The 22,480-nt window shown below is 33.0% G+C and overlaps 3 protein-coding genes and 1 pseudogene across 4 annotated transcripts; 2 read left to right on the top strand and 2 right to left on the bottom strand.

The window, feature by feature from the left end:
- Positions 1 to 4,113: 4,113 nt before the first annotated feature.
- LOC146953042 (uncharacterized) lies at positions 4,114 to 5,374 on the bottom strand (annotated as a pseudogene). Its single transcript, XR_015008003.1, has 2 exons — positions 5,159 to 5,374; positions 4,114 to 5,077 (listed from the first exon to the last, which is right to left on the bottom strand). The product of XR_015008003.1 is annotated as an uncharacterized LOC146953042 (transcript).
- LOC146953041 (uncharacterized) lies at positions 5,320 to 6,429 on the top strand. Its single transcript, XM_085740772.1, has 2 exons — positions 5,320 to 5,443; positions 5,593 to 6,429. Exons 1-2 carry the CDS (start codon positions 5,320 to 5,322, stop codon positions 6,426 to 6,428), a joined length of 960 nt encoding a protein of 319 aa, XP_085596898.1. The 3' UTR covers position 6,429.
- Positions 6,430 to 13,607: 7,178 nt separating this feature from the next.
- Positions 13,608 to 16,639, bottom strand: LOC146953040 (rust resistance kinase Lr10-like). Its single transcript, XM_085707656.1, has 3 exons — positions 15,946 to 16,639; positions 15,346 to 15,372; positions 13,608 to 14,828 (listed from the first exon to the last, which is right to left on the bottom strand). Exons 1-3 carry the CDS (start codon positions 16,610 to 16,612, stop codon positions 13,735 to 13,737), a joined length of 1,788 nt encoding a protein of 595 aa, XP_085563782.1. The 5' UTR covers positions 16,613 to 16,639; the 3' UTR covers positions 13,608 to 13,734.
- A 1,888-nt stretch (positions 16,640 to 18,527) lies between these two features.
- On the top strand, positions 18,528 to 21,677 carry LOC146953039 (rust resistance kinase Lr10-like). The gene is made up of 4 exons (XM_085707644.1): positions 18,528 to 19,655; positions 19,806 to 19,850; positions 20,177 to 20,203; positions 20,321 to 21,677. The coding sequence occupies exons 1-4, from the start codon at positions 18,902 to 18,904 to the stop codon at positions 21,460 to 21,462; spliced, it is 1,968 nt and encodes a 655-aa protein (XP_085563770.1). The 5' UTR covers positions 18,528 to 18,901; the 3' UTR covers positions 21,463 to 21,677.
- The last annotated feature ends 803 nt before the right edge of the window (positions 21,678 to 22,480 follow it).

Genomic DNA, 22,480 nt, shown 5'->3' with positions numbered 1-22,480 from the left:
TTGTCTATCTTTAATTTCTTTTCAATTTTTTTTTTTTAAATACAAATCACACAATAAATATAAACATCATGTGACTATTTAATAACTCTCCATTGAAGTTGGTTACATCATTAGTGCATTATCATTGGAGTCATTCATTAATTATAAGTACTTTTATTTAATTAAATAAATTATGTTTACATGTGGGATCCATTTAAAGAGTCCTTATTAGTTTACTACCATTGTGGATGCTTTTAGAGTCTTGTTAACCAATGTCTAAAGACATTCTTTAATGATTTTAAATTAAGAAACTATTTATTGAAAAAATCTAATATTTTAATTTTCGATGAATTGGATGCACAAGTTTTCGTAGAAATTTACTATCTAAAGTCATTGAAGAGTGTTTTAGAACATCCGTTAACATTTCCTGTTAAATTATAAACAACTTTCAACTTTTTAAATTTATTCAATAAATGAGTTTTTAGAAGACTGAATACTAAGATTTTGTGGTTAAAGAGTAATTTTTTTTAACTTACTATTACATACATTTTTTTATCTTATTTTTAAATCAAAAGTGTCATCTGTGTTTAATCATTGTGATTATTCTCTTGGAAGTAAATGGGATCAAATGGCTCTAAATATCTATCACTTATATTATAATATATAAACTCGTATTCTATTGATGAACAATATGTCATTAATTAATTAATTAATCAAGTAATCTCAAATGATTAATGAACTCCATCATTAACGAATTGTTCAAAAGAATCTAAACTTGATTCTTGAATAGAACAATTCTTAATCAGATTTTACTTACCTCTGACATATTTTGTTGATGGAATCAAACAATTAAACTAAAATGGTTAATAAACTTCACGAATGATGAATTGTTCAATAAAACTAAACCTTATCTATGGATGAAACAATATTTGGAAGACTTATTTTTCTTCCAACTAAACTTCAAATTACCAATATTCTTTTCTACTAAGAATCGAAAGATTTTTTTTTTGAACAAGCCTAAAAATTGAAAGATTAACACAAAAAATTATAAGGTTTAATCTAACACGTGATCGACGAGTCTTCAGAACCCAACTCGAGACTTTGGCTCTATTTGGTAAGGCCACAAAACTAGCTTATAGCTTATAACTTATAAGCTCATTTGACCAAAAAAGCTCTGTTTGGTAACGTCTTTTCACCACGAGCTTATAGCTTATTTCACGAGCTTATAAGCTATTTTTCAGACGCTATTCCAAGTGGCGTTTGAGCTTATAGCTTATAGCTTATCATATTTTCTTCCACTTTTACCCTTATTGTTTTATCTAAATTCCATTTGTACCCCTTTATTATAATTTAATTCAAACCTACAGTTCCGTAATAAATATGCATCCCTCGTTATTATTTATCTCTCTTGCCTTATGTTGCTGACAATATATATACCTCCATTTCCTCAAAAAAAAAAAACATATACCTCCATTTCCTCAAAAAAATAATATATACCTCCATTTATCTTTTTTTTGATAAAATACCTCCATTTATGTCTCATATGTATGTATGTGTGTGTGTGTGTGTGTGTGTGTGTGTGTGTATATATATATATATATATATATACCTCCGTTGACAAAAAAAGTATATATACCTCGTTATACTTAAATAAATTTTTTAGTGAATAAAATTTAATTTGCAATATAAAAGATTTAAAGATATATTAAATTCATAAATTTAAATTACTTTTTTAAAAAAATAATATTTGAATTCAGAATTTTTGAATAGTTAAATATCAAGTTTATTTTAGAGTTAAATATCAACTTATATAAATTTTATTATGAATTAATAATATCCTTTTATGTCATTTTACATTTATCAGCTAGTTAAACCGTTAATTTTACCAAACACTTCAGTTAGCTTATAAGTTATCTGTCATCAGTCATTAGCTATAAGCTATCAGTTATCAGTCATCAGCTATAAACTACTCCCTCCATTTCAAAATGAGTGTCGCTTTAGCAAAAAAAAAATTGTTTCAAAATGAGTGTCACTTTCAGTTTTCAATGCAATAATAACTTTTTCTTTTCAATTGTACCCTCCAATTAATACTCTGCACACTACTTCCAAAGTATTACTTTTAAAACTAACCAATAGTTAATAAGGATAATTTGGTAAAATAATCATTCTCTTTCTCTTAATCATTGCATTTCTTAATATGTGTGTAAATACCTAAAACGACACTCATTTTAAAACGAAAGAAGTATCATTTAACTTATCAGTTATCCGCTATTTTTACAGGACAGAGCCTTCGTAAAACGAAGAAGAAAGAGAAGGGGTCGTAGTCAGGGTCGTAGGATAGTTAACGTGGCATGGTACACGTTGCTATCCGTAAATGATGCTTTTGTTGAGGTAGGAGGACATGTGTTATATAGAGATGGATTGCGTTTCAGAATTGGGGCCTTACTAGAATAGATATATAGTTAGATACAACCATTGAACCTTCCTAACTACTGAACTGTAGTATATGGACACGCATGCATTTTTCTATCTTTGTCCATGCTTGATATTTGGCGTGGTCACCCAAGTTAATTATGCATCTTGCTTTATTTATTATTATATTATATTCTTTTTGATTTCAGATTATTTAACTTAGTTTAATAATTTTTCGAGTTAAGTTGATTTTTCAAGTTTACTTAATTTCTAATCCATAGTACAATCAGTTCATTGAACCATGAACCAAAAGGATTCAAATGTCTAACATTTATGGTAACATTCTAAATATTTTAAAGTATAAATGACTAATATGATGAAAAAAAAGAATAACTTGAATTTGTTTTTATCCTTTTTAACTATAAAACAGAGAGTTTTGTATTTTACTCTTTTGATTGATTGTGAAGACAGATGTTTATGTTGGATCACGAAGAAAGTCTGAGGGACTGTCCACATAAACATATAAGATCGAGCAACTACATCGGTGAGAGAAACAACACATTGTTATTCAAAACAATAAGACAATGAGTTTATGGATCTTCTTACATATAAAGTGTTCAACCTCCAATTTTCTATCCAATATGGGACAACATATCTCACACTTGCACACAACAATCTCCCTCACAAACGTGAGTCCATCAATTCAACATGTTCACCCCTCAAGAAGAAGCTCTTTCATTCGCACACACTTATACTTGTACCACATTGCCGCACTCAACGGAACCCGCTACTTGAACACTCTTTTGTCAAGAAGACTTTCGACACAAGGAGCCAATCAAACCATTTGTCGAACCTCGACTCTGATATCACTCTTGGTCACGAGGGGAGCCTAGAGGACCACCCACATCCAGGTCAGAGCAACCACATAAGTGAGAGACGCCACACTCTTACCTAAAATCTTAAGACAATATAATGGATTTATGAGTCCTTTCACATATAAAATGATCAATCTCCACTTTTCTATCCATTGTGAGACATATAACTTACATTTACGCACATCAGTCTATCGATCTGTACCTAAGTTGGACTTAAGGTTTTCATGCTCCTCTCTAAAAAAAATATATTTAAAAAAAAAAAACAGATGAATTGGTGTTCAAAGAGTGCTAAGAAAATATTTGCATTTGCAATCTGTTTATCAATAATTTCTCACATTGTTTTACGACACGTATCAAATTCTCAGAAATTTTCTTTGACTTATATTATTCACCTCTTCTATAAGGCGTGTGCTAGAAAAACAATACTCTCACATATTTCTTGTTTTCATGTTGTCATTATCAATTTTAATGTTTTAGTCATTTTGAAGAGAAATTTTTTTTTTCGACCCTGTTCCCAAAAAAAATTTCAAATCTGACCCCCTTTGACAATTATATACAGAAATGACCCCCTTTCTGGTAATTTTTTTTTTTATTTTGTCGTTTTCCTCATTACCGCAGTTTCAAATTGCGGTAATGAGCCACCTTTCTGACACACATGGCAGACTCGGCAGAGGGGAGCAGGTTTTGTCTATTTTTTTTAAAATTTTTTATTCATTACCGCAGTTTGGAATTGCGGTAATGAATTTTCATTTATTTTTCGTTTTTTAAATTTTTGGCATTATAGAAACAATGTAAAATTCATCCAAATTGACAATCATTTTTTCATACATTTCTACTTCTTTTGCATAGTAAAAATAAACATTAAAATCACAAAACTGCTTAATTTTTTTAAATGACGAAATTTGATTAAAGGTAAAAAAACAAAGGTCATAAATACTTATAAAAGATTGGTTGAACACATAATACATAACTATATAAACTACCGATTTTGAATGGTCGGACAATTTCTCCTAATATGACCATGATGCCGACACAACCCACACAGTCTCGGTGTCGGTGTTCTTTCTTCCACCTCATCGTCCATTTCAGTCCTAATGCGAGTACTATTGGGTCGACCTTTCTTTAGTCTTCGCATGTCTGGATTATGACAAAGCTCGGGACCTTCGTATGGGGGCCAATAACTCTTGTCCTGGACTACTTTGAATGCTTTGTTGTAGATGGCGTAAAAATTCTCGTTTTTGAACACGTCTGGAATTAGGGTTGTGTAGTCATATAGTGAAAAGAAGAACACGCAACTATGACATGAGAACAAGGTAAATGCAAGGCTTGATATTTCCCACAATCACACCACCCCACTTGTAGGTCAACCTTGAAAGTTCCCATTGGCCTTCCCTCCCTGTAGTTGATGGTCTCACGAACAGAGAAGGTATACATCTCTCGGTCAAACTGTTCGACATGATGTGTGTTGGACTTTATAATGTCATCCTTAAGTGCATTCTGGCAATATTCACTGAAAACGTCTCCAGAACCTACCCTTGCAAATGCACCTTGAGCCCTTTCCGCAAAAAGACGCGCCAACCTATAGTATGTTGATTGGACTATAGGTGTAACAGGTAGGTTACGTGTTCCCTTAAACACAGAGTTCCAAGACTCAACGATATTGCTTGTCATTTGGCCCCATCGTCGACCCTCGTCATATGCTTGAGTCCATTTTTCCTTCGGTATATTGTCCACCCAATCTAATGCACGCTGATTTGCTTTCTGGATTATACCACGATAGTAGTCGAACAAGGGTATGTTTAGGACATATCCTGTATGTTAAGGAAAAAATAGTTAGATACTATTATTAATAATTACTCAAATTAAAAAAAGCTGTAAAATAATATTCTTACCCATATTATTGACGATATCCTTAAGATCTCCATCCTTGATTGCCCTCATGAAATTTTGCTTGATGTGTCGGATGCAATACACATGAGTTGAACCAGTTTCTTGCCAACCATTCCGTGGGTCGTTGAATGCGCTTTTAATTGATTCATGTCTGTCGGAGACCATGCAGACAGGGCGTCCTTGTGTGACGTGCTTCCTAAAAATTTTCAGAAAAAAACTCCATCAAGCGGAACAATCGTATTCCAGTGATCGTCAGTGGGTAAAGCATCATATGCAGCTACGTCAAGGTTACGCATATGCAAGGGAGGACAATAAGCTGCTCTGATTGGTACTGGATCTTGTGGTGGTTGTGGTTGAGTGCCTAACAAAATGTTACCCCAAATGTCTTCATCTTCGTTTGTGTTGTGGTGTTCGTTTCCTTCATCTGCATCATGAGGTTTACCCCAAAATGTTACCCATGAGGTTTATCCCAATCGTCAATACTTTCAATGGTATTGGAACTTTTTTGGAGAACGTCTGTATCTTTCTAGAGAAGCCCTATTGGCAAACCCAATGGCACGATGTGGAAGAATTTTAGGAGATATACCGTCAAACTATCCTGCAACACCAGAAACCAATATGATGCCAGATGCAGACATGTGGTCAGATACACATCCACCTAACAGCCTATTCATGACACCTCCGCCCCCTTACTTTGACCAAAGCTTTAACCCATCCACCAACTACAACTACGACCAAACTTATCAACCACCACCACAACCGACAAACCAATTCTTTCAAAACTCCCCAATTCCATATCCAACCTACTCTCAACATAGTCATCATGGAGAAAGCTCCCAAATATCAAACTATTCTTTTGATGACTTTAATCCATCTCAAAACGCTTTAGAAACCAATTACCCAGACCAATCACAATACACCTCTTTCAACCTACCAAACCCTCCACAAAATGTACACTATCCTCAAACAAACTACGTACCCCAATGGTCACAACCACATACTACCATAGAAAGTCTGGCTGTAGGATTTAACGAAGATGATTTCGTTAATGGAATTTGGACGAACTCTGTTCCACATGTGCAAAATGAGGTGGATATGGAAACTAATGATGCTGAAATTCAAAATGAGGAGGTGGATGAGGAAGAGGAAGAGCCCGAGGAAGAGGAAGAGCAAGACCAACGACCTGTACGAAGAAAAAAAGATAAATTATGTGCTACAGGAAGTCATAATTTAAATTTAGGTTGGCGTAAATGGTTACCGCGGAGAAAGTAGTTTTTATTTGTAACACAATGAATAATATAATTAGTGTTTTTAAATTTATATTTTTTACAATTATCATTTATATTTATTTATTATTATTTGCATCTAATTTTAAAAAAATATTGTGCAAAAAATATAAAAAACGAAAAATAAATGAAAATTCATTACCGCAATTCCAAACTGCGGTAATGAATAAAAAATTTTTAAAAAAATAGACAAAACCTGCTCCCCTCTACCGAGCCTGCCATGTGTGTCAGAAAGGTGGCTCATTACCGCAATTTGAAACTGCGGTAATGAGGAAAACGATAAAATAAAAAAAAAATACCAGAATGGGGGTCATTTCTGTATATAATTGTCAAAGGGGGTCAGATTTGGAAATTTTTTTGGGAACAGGGTTGAAAAAAAAAAAATTCCATTGAAGATATTTTGAGTTGAACTTTCAAATGATTGATATTTGAAGATTTTTGTATTGGACTTTAAAATGATTGATCCTTCGCAATTTTTCCGAAATAATAATTGTATATGTGATTCCTTCAAAAAATAATTTTTTTTTGACAATATCCTTCAAAAAATAATTGTACATGTGATATTTAATAGAAGCTACTCCCTCCGGTCTCAAATGTAAGAAATTTTTCACTTTTTAGATTCATTCAATAAATGATGTATATGGTCTGACCACATACATCATTTATTGAATGAATCTAAAAAGTAAAAAGTTTCTTACATTTGAGACCGGAGGGAGTATATGATATGATAATATTTTTATGGTACAGTACATTCTATTTGATGAAGTAGCTTTGTAGGGTTGTCGTCCAAAGCAACACGTAAATATCTCTCTCTACGGGGGGCCAGCTGCGGTTTTCTGCTTCCCCTGCCAAGTTTCCATAAAAAGAAGAGTAGTGCTTGAGTGACATTGTGGTTGGTGACATTGTAATTTTGGCCAATCACAATATTATAAGTGTCTTTTTTCTTTTTCTTTCACAATATTTTTTTATTTCTTTATACACTTGTAACATTGTAATTGATCAATGTCACCAATATCAGCAACAACAATGTCACCCAATTACTTTTCAAAAAGACATACGCAATTACAGTGACTGACTGCTTTTACTTCTTTCTTCGACAGGTGGCTCAAAGTTACGTGTTGTCTGTCAAATACTGTTTTCTGTTTGGTTTCTTGATTTTTGTGTAATAATTACGCTATTAAATTTGTGTTTTTTTCTATGATTTTTTTAACATTTGAGTGAAATTTGATTTTACCCTCACTGAAATAAGATTATGTACTCCCTCCGTTTCAAAATGAGTGTCGTTTTAGGTGTTTACACACATATTAAGAGATGCAATGATTAAAAGAAAGAGAATGATTATTTTACCAAATTATCCTTATTAACTATTGATTGGTTTTAAAAGTAATACTTTGGAAGTAGTGTGCAGAGTATTAATTGGAGGGTATAATTGAAAAGAAAAAGTTATTATTGCATTGGAAACTGAAAGCGACACTCATTTTGAAACAAATTTTTTTGGCTAAAGCGACACTCATTTTGAAACGGAGGGAGTATTTTTTTTTAGAAAACGAACAATCTTGTCTTTGGAGAGCATGAAGACTCCGAAGGACATGTAGGATTTGTTGTCTTTTTAAGATGCCGAAGGACATGTAGGATTTGTTGATCAAAAAGAATCAAACTTTATATCTTAAAAATTCTTTAAGTCTTAAAAGTTCATTATGTTTTGTGTTGCTTACACCTCTGATTGTGTATCAAGTGCAAAACCCAAACAATCTTTTATTTGATTAATGCTATGTTTAGATACGCATTTTCCAGGGCAATACCATGTCCCAATGCATCTTCACCGCTAAAAGTATGAAGCTACCATATACAACTTCTGCGTTGTCGTGACTTTAAACGTGAGTTTGGGTAAAAGAGACGCTAATCCAAACAGACACTAAGGTAGATTTTAAAAGTCTCTTGATTGTGTGTCTGAGCATTGAAAATCTTTTTCTTGTGTGTTTGAGCATTTCAAGTCTCTCGCTTGCGTGGTTGAACATTTGTAATCTTTAGTAATTATAGCGAAAATCTTTTGGAAGTGTATGATGACTAGACTACTCTTGGTTTGTGAGAGACACTAGTATATACTGCTCTCTCTCTCTCTCTCTCTCTCTCTCTCTCTCTCTCTCTCTCTCTCAATGTGTTTTTGATCATATAACCGTTGCATTCATAACTCTCAGACTCTGATCAGTGCAAACGCTTAAAAAAAGTTTAAAAAAACCAACACAATTCAATCATCCCTTCTGTTTTTCTCACCTCAAAAGACCCACTTTCCGAGGAACCTATATAAGCCAAATGATATTATTATTATCAACAATAATGTTGTGGTTCGCTAAGATTATAAGCACTACTAGCATTGTACTTTTTTGAAACATGTAATTGTCATAGCAACCTATCATTTCTAATACTATTTAACTTATCGTACAGAATTGATCCCCCGCTCCTGCCCTCATGATTGCTATCACATAGAAAACATTGATGTGGACAAAATCTTGCCATGTGGTTGCTACCACATGGATTTTTTTTTATGATGTGAAAATTTTATTATTTTTTTAGTTATTTTATTTTGTTAATATTAATTGAGAGGCTGAAATAAAACAAAAAAACAAACAAAACTTTAGAGTTGAAATCAAATTTTACTCAAATTTTAGAGTTTAAAATCATAAAAATCAAGAAATTCAATATTTATCAATCTTCAACTTAATTAAATCCAAATTTTTTGATCAAGACTATTAATATCTCAATAACCTTATGGACAAATGTTTAATACAGATAATAACAAAAATCAAAACAAAAATACGAACTCAAAAATTGGAACTTACAAATGTTCAATAAAGACTAGAGCACAAAGCAAAACAAAAATAATTTGGGAGCAAAAATGATGGTTGGTTCAAGATAATAAAGCGAAATAGAGTATTCTTGAAATCAAAAGACTATTTAAATAGAATCTAACGCTGGTACAACATTCAAAGGAAATTTTGTATACAAACTTTGCAAATTTTCTTTATCTTTTTATCCTAAATCATTACAAGATTATACTAATACCTACAAAAACAAATAAAAAAGAACAACCACAAAATCAAACTTGTATTCCCTTCCTCGAGTATACAAGATTATGGGTATCCAACTTCGATATTCACACTCCAAGACTCATGGGGAAAGACTAAACCCAATTCCCGAGCAAATAGACAAGGATCACATCATAATGAAAGGGGAGTAACACCAGTCAAAGATCATAAATGAGAAAACCGAAAAATGTGTTTCAGTCTAAAGGAGTTAAAAGCAACGAAAACATCCTAGTCAGTTAAGTGCTCGAGATTTGTAGCAGGGACATTAGTATGGACCATTTATCCCGTGTCTCCACTTTGGATGCTTTCATTGTTTTTAAGACTTCTTGATATAATCGTTTTTAATCATTTTCTTTGTTTAAGAATTTTACTGGCATAGTCCTTCTTCCTTTACGATCAAAGCTCACTAATTATTTAATAAAAACTTTTACCTTCTATGTTTTTTTGCCTTCAGATCAATATTGAACTTTTGCTTTTTTTGCATCTCATTGAACTTGTGCATTGAACACCTTTTGAGAAGCAATTTGAACCTCTCCCAAGCGTCATCAAGTCATTCCTCGTGTTGCATGACGAAAGTGGCAATCTCTTCAATTGGTCCCAAGTAGAGATTGTGTCACTTGGAAGTTTATTGTGCCAATAATTCACGCGTCCATTTAGTGAGTAGACAAACAATCCAAGTCTTTTTCCTGATTCAGAGACATTTGATCTATTTACGGGGCCATAAGCTCCCAAGAAATGCGTTAGATGCATATTGTAGTCTTATAACTTTTTCTCGGAGAACTGGTTGCCTTTCAGAGCATTGAGGGCTGAGTTCTTGATGTCAAAAACTAATGGATTTGCCTGTTGGAATCAAAGGGACACCTAGTTGTCAAGCCTTCCATAGTCTCCATGTGTGATATGTAAAATGTCTCCCATGTCAAATTCGTCAGATGAAAAATCACTATCGTGAGGGAGTGAAATAACTACTACTTTAATTGCTTCTTCTCTGGCTAATCGGACGAATTTTCAGATGGCCCTGGTAGTTATTTTGATTTTTGAGTCAAAGAGTATGGTAATTGAATTTGCACCTCACATAAAACGAACTCAAAATACCTATTTTAAAACTGCGCAAAAGAAATAAACAGAGAGTAACTATTAAAATAAAACAGAAACAAATCTTTTTGATTTTTTTTTTGAAATAAATAATAAATCAATATAAACAAGACTTGACTAGAAAAAATAAAACTAAACTAAACATAAATAAAAATGAAATCTTTTTAGGGTTTTAGAATATACAAAACAAAAATAACATAAACAAACTAAAATTAAGGTAAGCAAAGTGAATTGCCTTGTTAAAAAGATCAACAATCCCAGACAACGACACCAAAACTTTGATGGCAACTTTAAAAAGTACATCAAACCATTTCAAGTAATAAAGTAGCAGGTTTTTGAAAAGTGCATCAAACCATTTCAAGTAATAAAGTAATAAATTATCATCTCTACAAGTATTGTTGTTTTCTACCAAAGAATCAACTAAGCTTATAATTAAAAACAATAGTTTGGGGTATTTTCAAGATTGTTGTTTGTAAAAAAATTTAAACAGGTTTGAAACAGAGATTTTTCGGCGTTTAGTACGTTTTGAATCCCCTCTATGTCTTTGTTGGATTAGCACAAAGTAAGGCCTATTCCGTCTTCGGTTATAGGCCCATCTGATGTCGTATTGCTCTACAATGGTTAGTAAGGATTTATACTCGCATGGGCATTTGAGAACATTAAACTAGTCATACAAGAAGAATTCTCAATCTCTCGGTGAACGACTCGCGTAAATTATATATAACGATTCTTATTAAAAAGAAGAAATGAATCTAGAAATTCTAACCTAAGATCAATTCAAATTCAAAGGAATTGAAAGGCATTAAGACCAATACATATAAAATAAATATAATTCAAATATTATTGATAAAGGAAATTGTCATACACTTGTAAGAGAATCCAACAAATAATAGAGGTTCATCTCTGAATCCTAATTTTATGTGTTTAACTACTCATGATAATTGAATACACAATCAAAGGTGAAAGAAATAGTAACACACACTCCAACAAATGGAAAACATCGCTCTTTGATGCTCCGGTCACACTCATTTCCCTCTGAACAATCAGGCTTCTGAATGAATATATATGGGTCAAAACAGACTTTAAACATGCAAAAATACGCACACAACATGTGCGTGGCGCATGGCCATAAAACAAAAAAATGCTGGATTTTTACGTTCAAGACGTGTAGGGAGCATTGGCTCATTCAAAAGGCGCATGAGGCAGAGACCAAAAGTGCTCTTTGAGCATCCCAATGCGCGAGGCGCATGGTTCATACACCTTTTTCCTTATTTTCTCCATTCTTCGAGTGTTTTTCATCATTGATATGATTTTGGGACTTGGAACAAATTTTTTCCAAGTTGTTTTGGATTTAAACATTCGTTGAGCTTGATTCTCCAACTTCTATAACTTTCATGAGGTGTTTTACTTTTCCGAATTACATGATTTAACTATAAAAGACTCAAAATACCTATGAAGTTTTATGGTTAGAGAGAAAATATAATGATAACGACTTAAATAAAAAAATTACAAAACATTCCCAAAACCATGAGCAACTTAGTCTAAAACCTTTAATATTGTCTTCCAATACTTAGAAAAGACTCTAAAATATAGCTAATACCATCATATGATGAGGTGTTATCACATCCTCAAACTTAAACCGTTGCTTGTCCTCAAGTAACGAAATAGCCAAAAGTCAGAATTTGTGTAAACTTAAAAATGCATATCTTTATGAGGGCGTGGTCAAATCCTCATTTGTTTCACTTATGACTTTGACTAACTACTTTGGCTCAAGTTGGAGACACTTAGAAAAATAGTTCATGCTTTCAATCACCCTTTATTCCACATTCTCTTCTTACCAAATCTTGTAGCACGTAGTGCTGGTCATGACATTTGTCCGCTCCAGTCGACATGTTAATGCATTTCGTTATGAACTTGAATTAATTTTAAACAATCATTCTAAATCAAGCGATAGAGATAAATAATCAGGGCCGTCCCTAAGAATTCGGAGGCTCGGCTCTGGGAATAAAAAGAGGCCAGTGATAAAATCAAAACATATTTTTTTTAAAGAGCAATGTTCTATTTATATTTTTTAAAAGATAAATACAAGGTGCCGTACTTATGCGGTACACCCAAAGGTGAAAATGACTACCGTATACATGAGGAAACCCCACCTAACACCAAAAGTAAGAGGACCTAATTCTAATTGGCCTAAAAGGCTAAAACAAGAGGACAGAAAATGGCTAGGGGTATTAAAAAAAAATTGGAGGGCAGTAGTACTAGTGGGTATTAAAAAAATATTTGAGGCCCATGGCTGGGGTAGGCCCAACTCTGTTGAGCTGTTTGCACCCCCCAGGGCCGGGCCTGTAAATAATTTAAAGATAAGTTATAAGCTCGTGAAAAAGTGACAATTAACAAACATGTCTTTTAAATCAAATGAACTTACATGACATAAGTTATAAGCTCTAAATATATGGCTTGCTAAATAGACCCATACTATTAAATCCCCAGTACATAGTGGGGCTCTAGCTCACACATAGCATAAGATATGCCCATCCCTGTTTACAGACGATGGCTATCAACATAGAGGTGAAACTTCTTGCAACTGAAACCATACGAGTTGCAAATTAGATATCGGATGAGGTCTATCCATGTATTGGGACTTGAGAGGCTAAGATCTTGTAAAAAAATGATAAAAAATTTAATTTTATAAACTACTGTTATTGAAGCTTGATATACACACACATCTATATAAAATAATATCATTTTATAAGCTTTAACAACAACAAATGAAGAACAACCCCTCAAAATAAAAATAAAAATGAAGTACATCATTTGAACAAGAAGAATTTTCATAAAAAACATTAATGCATAATCCTTCAATCAGTTAATTTTAATAAATTGAGATAAAGTCCAAAAACTACATATCTTTAAATCTAATATCTAAAATTAAGAATCAATATCCTAAATAAAATATTATGAAGCACTGTTTAATAAAAGTTTGCAAATAGAGCAGAATAAAAAGAGGACAATTTATATCATACTATTTCCATACAGAATTTGGTTGTAACAAGATCAACAAAGTACTTTTATAATCTTTAATACATACATGTCTAATATAGTCCATAACATGGATCATTGCTCTCTATGAAGGTGCCTTCCAATTAAACTCACATTCATTATAGCAGGATCAGCTGAAGCAAATGGATTTGGAGGCATACTTAATTTTTCTCCATCTCCTTCCAACATATGAACAATAACTTGCATAGAAGGACGGTCGACCGGGTGCCATTGAATACACCAAAGGCCAGCAATCGCAAGTTTCTTCGCTATTTTCGCGTATTTCTCCACCTCAATATGTTCTCTTAGATCATCTCCTTGCTCTAACAAATTATAAATCCATTCCGGAAAATACCCTAAACCACTTCTCTTCTCTACAACATCGACATTCTGTCTTCCCCCGACCATCTCAAGCAACAACATTCCAAAACTATAAACATCAGACTTGTACGACACATTCCCAAAGTTCCTAGAGAAAACTTCCGGTGCTATGTAACCAATAGTTCCCCTAGCCGCGGTCATTGAAACCGCACTTTGATCCTTTGAACAAAGCTTAGCCAAACCAAAATCAGATATCTTAGGAGTGAAGTTATTGTCAAGTAAGATATTATGCGGTTTTATATCAAAGTGAAGTATCCTCTGGTCGCATCCTTGGTGAAGATACTCAATTCCTTTCGCTATTCCTAGCGCGATTTCTTGTAATTTTTCCCAACTCAAAAAATGGTTTTTGAAATCCGTTGTGGAAATGAACTTCTGCAACGAACCATTTGGTAAATACTCGTAAACAAGAGCTCGTGTGTGTCCATCGGCACAAAAGCCAACTAAGTGAACAACGTTAACATGATGAATTTGACTCATTGTTCCTACTTCATTGATGAACTCAGGTCCGTTTCCTGTAGATGTTTTGAGAAGCTTGACCGCAACATAAATGTCGCTAGATAGTTTACCTTTGTACACAGTTCCGTATGCTCCTTGCCCTAATTCGTTCTTGAAATTGTTTGTGATCCTCTTTATGTCTGAATAGCTATACCTTGTTGGTTTCAATGCTCTGTAATCTTCTAAGAACTTCTCTATTCTTGCTTCGTTTTCTTTATCTTTTTGAGTTCTATATCGAAAACGGTATAATACAGTGACAAGTATTAAAATTCCAAAACATGATAGTATTGGTACTGCACGACAGAGAGGAAACCGTTAATTCAAACATTCAAGATGTTATAATGAGGTTTTTTTATTTTATTTTTAAAGTACTCTACAGCAGTTAAGATTGCAACATCAAGATGCTTACTATATGTTTGATATCATGGTAGGTATGCCAGAATCGGTGGTCTAGAATGATTTTCCAAAAGTTACATTGAACCTTATGCAAAATCACGGTGGATAACTATGGTTCTGACATACGCGTCATGATACCAAACATATGCTTATGTCTTTGCAATTGTGATCGAGTATGAGATCATGATTTGCATTTATTCATATATATTGTTGGTGTAAATTATTTTACACCCTAATCAATCATGACGGTCAAATGCTTAAAAATGTTTGACTTTATTTGTTTGATTGATTGTGGCTAAGAGTGTAAAACATTTTCAATAGTGTATACAAGTTAAACTCTTGTGATTTAGAACTTTGAAAATAATGATGATAATAGTAAAACCAAAGAGAACATAATCTCTGAGTAATTGTCACCTAGAATCTCCACTTTTTTCCCTGCACCTGTAAAAAAAAAGTCAAGGACATGTTAAGACAACTTTGTCATGCATATAGAAACCACTAATTTGTTGAGTTGATTTCTTATTATATCTATCTATGACATGTTTCAATTTGATACAGATTTTAAGTGAGGAATATTAGTTTTGAATCAATCAATTTGTATAATTTATTATAATGAAAATTGAGCTAAAAGAAAAGTAATTTATGATTCAATACCTTCACGTAAAAAAATGATTTTATTTTTATGATTCTTAGGGCCAGATACCAAGTTTTTATTTCAAAGGGCCAGATACCGAGTTTTTATTTCAAAAAATGTTCCTATAAAAATGATTTTTCTTAGACTTAAATTACCTTCCTGTAGAAATTTCAAATTATAGTGTCAAGTTAAAATTTATTTTATAGAGAAAAACAATTCTAAACACTCAACTCAAGTATTTGTAAATAATGGTTATAATTAATTATATATTTGTAAAATCACGAGAATCCAATAAACTTATATATATTATATTAATGTTTCAAAAAATTGAAAACAAAATAGAAAAAAGAAAGGACTAAAAAAGTGATAAAACAAAATACCTTTGGATTTGTTGACATTGTTGTAACATTCATGTTCAGTTTCACTTTCATTACCACAACTTGTATCCCAACCTAAAATAAGATCATCTCCATGGCTAAAAACAACATCTTCAGGAACAAAAGACAAGTCATACAACTTGGTACAATATGTCAAAGTAACATCCTTTAATTGAAGTGTAGAGTTCAAGGCATAAACTTGGTAACCATTAGAAGAAAGACATTTAATGGAAGAATAATAAGATTGTAAAGCAGTGTTCATGGATGAACAATTGAAGAGGGTATAATTAGAATTTGAATTGTCAATGAAATGAAAAGGTGTGGATGTTATATTGAGATTTGAAAGGAGTTTTGGAAGACATCCATTTGGGTATGTTACATGAATTGTTTGGGACTTGTAATCAATTTTGTTGACAATAAAGTTGATTGAATTTGGCAATTTTAGTATGGTTTGGTGATTCTCATTGCATGAAAGATCATACCCAATTTTGCCACAATTTTGTGGTTGAATGTTTTGGAGTCTAAAAGGGTATTGAATAGTAGGAGCATCTTTGTGATTACACCTTGTTTTCATGCATTGAATATTAGTTGAAGCAAGGTTAGGGTAGTAATTTACACTCAAAAAGAAGCATAAGATTTGAAGAACTAGTGTAGAGTAATTACCCCACATTTTTCTCTATAATTAAGTTTTAGCTATGCTTTCATTATGTAGACTAGACTTGTATATGAAATTAAATGGGGTAGGATAGGATCTTATTGTTCTATTAAATATTTGCAATGACAATAATATAATGTATTGTGTTTTGAATGTCAACCATCTTTTATTTTTTTTAGGGTAATTGTCAACCACCTTAACATTCTTTGTACACAACATATGTCATTGACTATGAAAGCAAGAATTTAATTATCATATGTAGTAAAATACCAAATAGGTAACTAAAGTCAAACCGGTGAGTGTCCTCGCGAGCTTAGCTCAGTTGGTTTGGACCATGCATAATATATGCAAGGTCCGGGGTTCAAATCCCGGCCACCACGAAAAAAAAAAGTCAAACCGGCCGGCCACCACGAAAAAAAAAGTCAAACCGGTGAGTTTTATTAAAAAAAGTCAAGGTGGTGAGGCACTTAGTTTTATTAAAAAAAGTCAAGGTGGTGAGGCACTTGCAAACCATAGTCATTATTTTCTTTGTTACAATATTAATCTATAATTCAGGTTGCTTTTCTTTGAGAATTTAGTCTTTTTATTTTCTTTATTTAAAGTTTGAATTTAAATTCTTCAAAGCTAATCAGGCATATTTTCTTTTGAATCTTATATATATTTTATCTCTTTGAATATATTATATATACTTCAATACTACTCAAATTATTAATTGTACATTTTTTTAAAATAATTTATGCAAAAAATTGGATAAAATAACCTGGACATGAGTTTATAAGTGAGGCTAGTACTCTGAGCCAATTTTTGAGTCAAGTTTTATGAGCCTGATTTAAGCTCCACAAAATGTTTAATACTTAATTTGTGTCGCATGGTTAGTTAGTGAGATTATACACATTTAGTTCTTTCTTTCTTCTTTCTGAAAGCATTATTAGTTGCTACAAATCAATCAAATGGTTTAACTCTAGAAAAATCAAACAGCCCTTAAAAAAACCCAAAACAATCAAATAGTATAATAAAGTTTAGTCGAATGACAATAACATAACAACTTTGTTGAGTAGTCACCATCTTCATTATTTTTTATGTTAATCAAAACAAATTTTTATTTCAGCAGACGTGTGCTGGCTATTTGACATTTATATTTTGGCTCAAGCTATTTGACATTAGGTCTAGTTTTTGGGTAAAAAAAAAAAAAAATGCTTCATTAAGTCTCGTTTTTTTTTATTTTTTTATTGGCTTAAATGCGCTTCTGGTCATCCTACTTTAGTTGACTCACAATTTTAGTTCTTATATTTAAACTTGTAACAGTCCCTTAATTTTTCAGAGTTCTATAAGGTTTCACCTATGGTACTAAGAATTGTAAACAGGATACTTCATATCACAAATTATATCCAAATCAAGAAATTAAGCGACCAATTGATGTAGTTTACAGGAAATAATATGCAAATTCGTCATATTTGTTATGTCAACTTAGTATTAAATGTTGCCTAAAAAAGCTTAGTATTAAATGAATGATAAGAATCCCACCTCAATGGTACCTAGACGTTCAGTTAAATCTTTCACAAAAACTAAAGAATCAAACCATTGAATTTCAAGTACAATTTACTAATCGGATACACAAATTTAATCAAAGTCAACACTATTTGGTACACTTATATAATACATGATCAAAATTAAAATAACAAAGAAGCAGCCAAGCATGCATGCTTACGTATGAATTTGATGTATAACATATAAATTTTTGAAATTAAGAAGTTTATAGACCAATCAAAAATCAAAATCAAAGTTCAAAAGAATCCTTGTGTGCAGCATATTCGCATAGTAATGGCATCAATTTTTGTCAATGATGTTAAACAACACAACACCAATAGGATCCTCTTCTCATGTCTCAACCTTGTGTCTATATCACAACATATTCTCATATCACATGAATATAATCAAAATTGCAATGTAAGTGTCATACTCACCAAAATCAAATTTATTAGTTTTCTTTTCCCTAATAGGAAAATATTTCAAACTTCAAAATATAAGTAGAGCTTAGTTTCATACTTCCGGATAGGGTTTCAAAATACGGTCCGCGACCACAATCTGAACCGCAACATCAATGTTTTTAATGTTTCCGCAACCACAACACGACTGTACTGATTGAGGTCATATCAACTACATTTGACCGTAATTATCTATAACAACATTAGGGATCACGACTCAACTGCAACCGCGATCTAAAACATTGTTTCTTCATACTTTAGCCAATAGCATAAGCCTTTTCTTTTGTTTCAAATTTGAAATCTCTCTCTCCTTTCAACCATGTCTTGGAAAATTCTTGTTAATCTAATTGTTTTGATGATCCTCCTATACCCTCTTCCTTGTCTAACAGAAACAAATCACCAATGTCACCCTTCATCTTGTGGCAACATACAAAACATCACTTACCCTTTTCGTCTACAAACCGATCCCGAAAACTGTGGTGATCCAAATTATGAACTTTCCTGTGAGAACAATCAAACAATACTAAATCTATACAATGGAAAATACTTTGTAGAATCCATCAACTACATCAATTCCACAATAAGGATCATAGATTCAGGTCTCAACAAAGAAAATTGCTCTTCAATTCCTCTCTACACTTTAACAAATGAAAACTTCACCACTGAAAAACCTTATAGCTTGTTAGATACTAATAACCTAGAAACCATAGCATTTATACGCTGTGCAGCTTCAATTAATTCTCCACTTTACATGGATACTTCATCTTGTAACAAAGGATTGATCAACTCTTCAAATTATGCTGTATTTGGTGAGTTGAAAATCTCTGAGTTGGAAGATTCATGCAGCATACTAGTCATGGTTGTTATGACTTCAAAATTGAACAACGGTGGCAAAAAATTTTCGTATTTGAATATCCATCAGCAACTTGTTTATGGACTGGAGCTTTCTTGGCATGAGATATTCTGCAAAGAGTGTCAAGGTAGAGGGTACTGTAAGCTGAACAACAAAAATGAGGTCATTGGTTGTTCAAGAAGTAGACCTTGTAGTCACGACTATATACCGTCTTTTAAATGTCAGTACAGTTTCTATTTCCTTCACTTTGCTAGCAGTTTTCTTTTTGAATTCCTCTAACCATATACTTTTTGATTGATTTTGTATACTTTTTGTAAAGCTTTTTCCTTCAACAGTTTGATAAATATTTTATTCCTTTGGACATATGCAGGTGCTTTAAAAGAGCTAATCCATACAGCCAAAGATGTGACTAAAGGTGGTGTTTCTATTCTTTGCTATTTTAATCAATAGATTGATGCATATAAGACCGTAGAAAAATAAGATGTGAATCCACGGAATTCTTATTGAGTTCTCAAATCTTAACATTCAAATGTCATTTGAAAATTAAGATGGTAGTTAGATCAATGCTTTATTGATGAATCACTTGCAGAAGATAAAAAGAGCGAACAACGAGACACGCCTTTCTAGTTGTGAACATGATATATAATTTATGATGGCTTACATGTTTGTGAATATGTGTTATTCATTTTTGTAGAAGAAATATGCTAATTTGTTGTATACTTATAAATTTCTTTTTTGCAGGTGCTCACATATTAGGCCTTATCATCGGTATGTTTCTTAAAACGGTAGATAAGTTGTGCAGTTTAAATTCATGGTTAATCAACAATAAAATAATTTTTGCATAGAGGAATCTTAACATATCTGTTTTTACTTCTGTCAAAACAGGAATAATCCTTCTGATAAGAATCATAGGTGGTTTACTATTTATCCCGATGTACATGGCATATAAATGGAGAAGGAGGCATTTATCTGCATATGATTCAGTTGAAGAGTTTCTTAAATCTCACAATAATCTCATGCCAATAAGATACTCTTACTCGGACATTAAAAAAATGACAAAAGGATTTAAGGATAAACTTGGCGAAGGTGGCTATGGTTCTGTTTACAAAGGACAGCTTCGCAACGGTCACCTAGTAGCAATCAAGTTGCTAGGTGGAAAATCAAAAGCAAATGGACAAGAATTCATCAATGAAGTTGCTACCATTGGAACGATTCACCATGTTAATGTGGTTCACCTAATTGGCTTTTGTGTTGAGAAAACAAAAAGAGCACTTGTTTATGAGTTCATGCCTAATGGTTCTCTTGAAAAACACATTTTCTCAAGAGAAAAAATGGGTTCTTTGAGTTCCGAGAAAATGTTTGATATAGCTCTTGGTGTAGCGCGTGGTATTGAATATCTACATAGAGGGTGTGACATGAGGATTTTGCATTTTGACATAAAGCCTCATAACATTCTTCTTGACGTAAACTTCACTCCAAAGGTTTCGGATTTTGGACTAGCAAAGTTATATCCAACTGACAACAGCATTGTGTCGCTTACCGCTGCAAGAGGGACTATGGGATACATGGCGCCAGAGTTGTTCTATAAGAACATTGGAGGAGTATCATATAAAGCAGATGTTTATAGCTTTGGAATGTTGTTAATGGAAATGGCGAGTAGAAGAAGGAACATGAATGAGGGCGAAGATCATAAGAGTCAAGTTTATTTCCCTTCTTGGGTTTATGACCAATTTAGCGAAGGGAAGGAAATAGAGATGGGGAATGGTACAGAAGAGGAGGAGAAGATACTGAAGAAGATGATAATAGTTGCGTTGTGGTGTATACAGATGAAACCAATTGATCGTCCTTCGATGAACAAAGTGGTTGAGTTGCTTGAAGGAGATGTTGAGTCCTTGGAAATGCCTCCTAAGCCATTTCAAACTCCTAAAGGAATGCCTGTACAAGGCATTGGACAACTCAGAAATCTACCTTGGTTGCTACCTGGTGATTCTACAAACTCGCTTACCATCGTTATAAATCGACGTTAAGCTAGATACAACATGTTTGGAAACACAGTAATTTAGAGTTGAATGCACGGCGAATGACATCTCCAAGGCCTAACATCCTACCATCCCCGCAGGGGCACCATAGTTTTGTTTTCCAAACACGAGCTTAGTTTTACATAGCCTATTAAATAATGTTATTGCTTAAAATAATTTTGATTTCAGTTCTGAATAGTAACAGTAGCCCATTTTCAGTATTACATTTTCCTGGTTCCAAAATCTATGTGCTACCTATTTGCTGTTTACAGGTTCCAAATAAATGCACTCTAATAAACCCAACATTTTTAATCGGCAGAGCCTGGCTCTCAGGCCCACCAGTGTATAGATGGTGTATTGGTAATCGGTTGCAGACTAATGTTTGTCCGAACCTTCAATAAAGTCCGGACAATTTTTAAAACCTAAAACAACCATGCCAACTTATTTAACAGAGTTGAAGGTGTGTATCATCTCCTATTGCATCCCACAAACACTTGAAATGGTGCGAGCTATTTTCAACCATGATGACACACATGCCATTCTCACTACTTTTATTCTACCATATGCACTTATGAATATAACCTTATTTCTAGAATGTTCAAATTCAATAATGGCATATACTAAGCGAAGAGCACTTATAAAGGCTCTGTATGCAAATAATTGCAATTTTTCAGCAAATAATATTCAACAAGCATGAAAATGGAACCTAGTATGGACAATATTGCAAGTCCCTTATAGAATTAAATAATTTTCATGTGAGCAACTGTAGAGATTTTTTATTTCTCCAATCCAATGCATGGTGTACAATGTTCGAGCCTCTGAACTGTTTGTGACACACACCCAAACTGAATTCTTTTGGCATATTTGTCTTATGCTCTGAATCTTCAGCAAGCTGGAAAATGGTGAAGTTCTGGGCTTGGTCCTTCGGGATGATGAAGGACGTTTCAGCCTTGAAAGGAAAAAGAACAGTATAGGTTTTGTGACCATGTTGGGATGACGGCTTCTTTGGTCACCCTATTTACTCTTT

The sequence above is a fragment of the Medicago sativa genome, chromosome 1 (genome assembly GCF_051527215.1).
Source record: "Medicago sativa cultivar Bolivia chromosome 1, Bolivia_mono, whole genome shotgun sequence".
Classification (NCBI taxonomy): Eukaryota; Viridiplantae; Streptophyta; class Magnoliopsida; order Fabales; family Fabaceae; genus Medicago; species Medicago sativa.
This window is presented reverse-complemented; position numbering and strand designations above follow the sequence as displayed.

Bases quoted from the DNA above. Each gene is read 5' to 3' on its own strand.
- LOC146953041 (XM_085740772.1), top strand. From the start codon at position 5,320: ATGCAGACAGGGCGTCCTTGTGTGACGTGCTTCCTAAAAATTTTCAGA. The intron at 5,444-5,592 runs GTTACGCATATG...CTGCATCATGAG, and splicing joins TCATATGCAGCTACGTCAAG to GTTTACCCCAAAATGTTACC.
- LOC146953040 (XM_085707656.1), bottom strand. From the start codon at position 16,612: ATGTGGGGTAATTACTCTACACTAGTTCTTCAAATCTTATGCTTCTTT. The intron at 15,373-15,945 runs GTATTTTGTTTT...TTTTTTTTACAG, and splicing joins CAATGTCAACAAATCCAAAG to GTGCAGGGAAAAAAGTGGAG. The intron at 14,829-15,345 runs GTGACAATTACT...TCTGTCGTGCAG, and splicing joins GAAAAAAGTGGAGATTCTAG to TACCAATACTATCATGTTTT.
- LOC146953039 (XM_085707644.1), top strand. From the start codon at position 18,902: ATGTCTTGGAAAATTCTTGTTAATCTAATTGTTTTGATGATCCTCCTA. The intron at 19,656-19,805 runs GTCAGTACAGTT...GGACATATGCAG, and splicing joins CTATATACCGTCTTTTAAAT to GTGCTTTAAAAGAGCTAATC. The intron at 20,204-20,320 runs GTATGTTTCTTA...CTGTCAAAACAG, and splicing joins CATATTAGGCCTTATCATCG to GAATAATCCTTCTGATAAGA.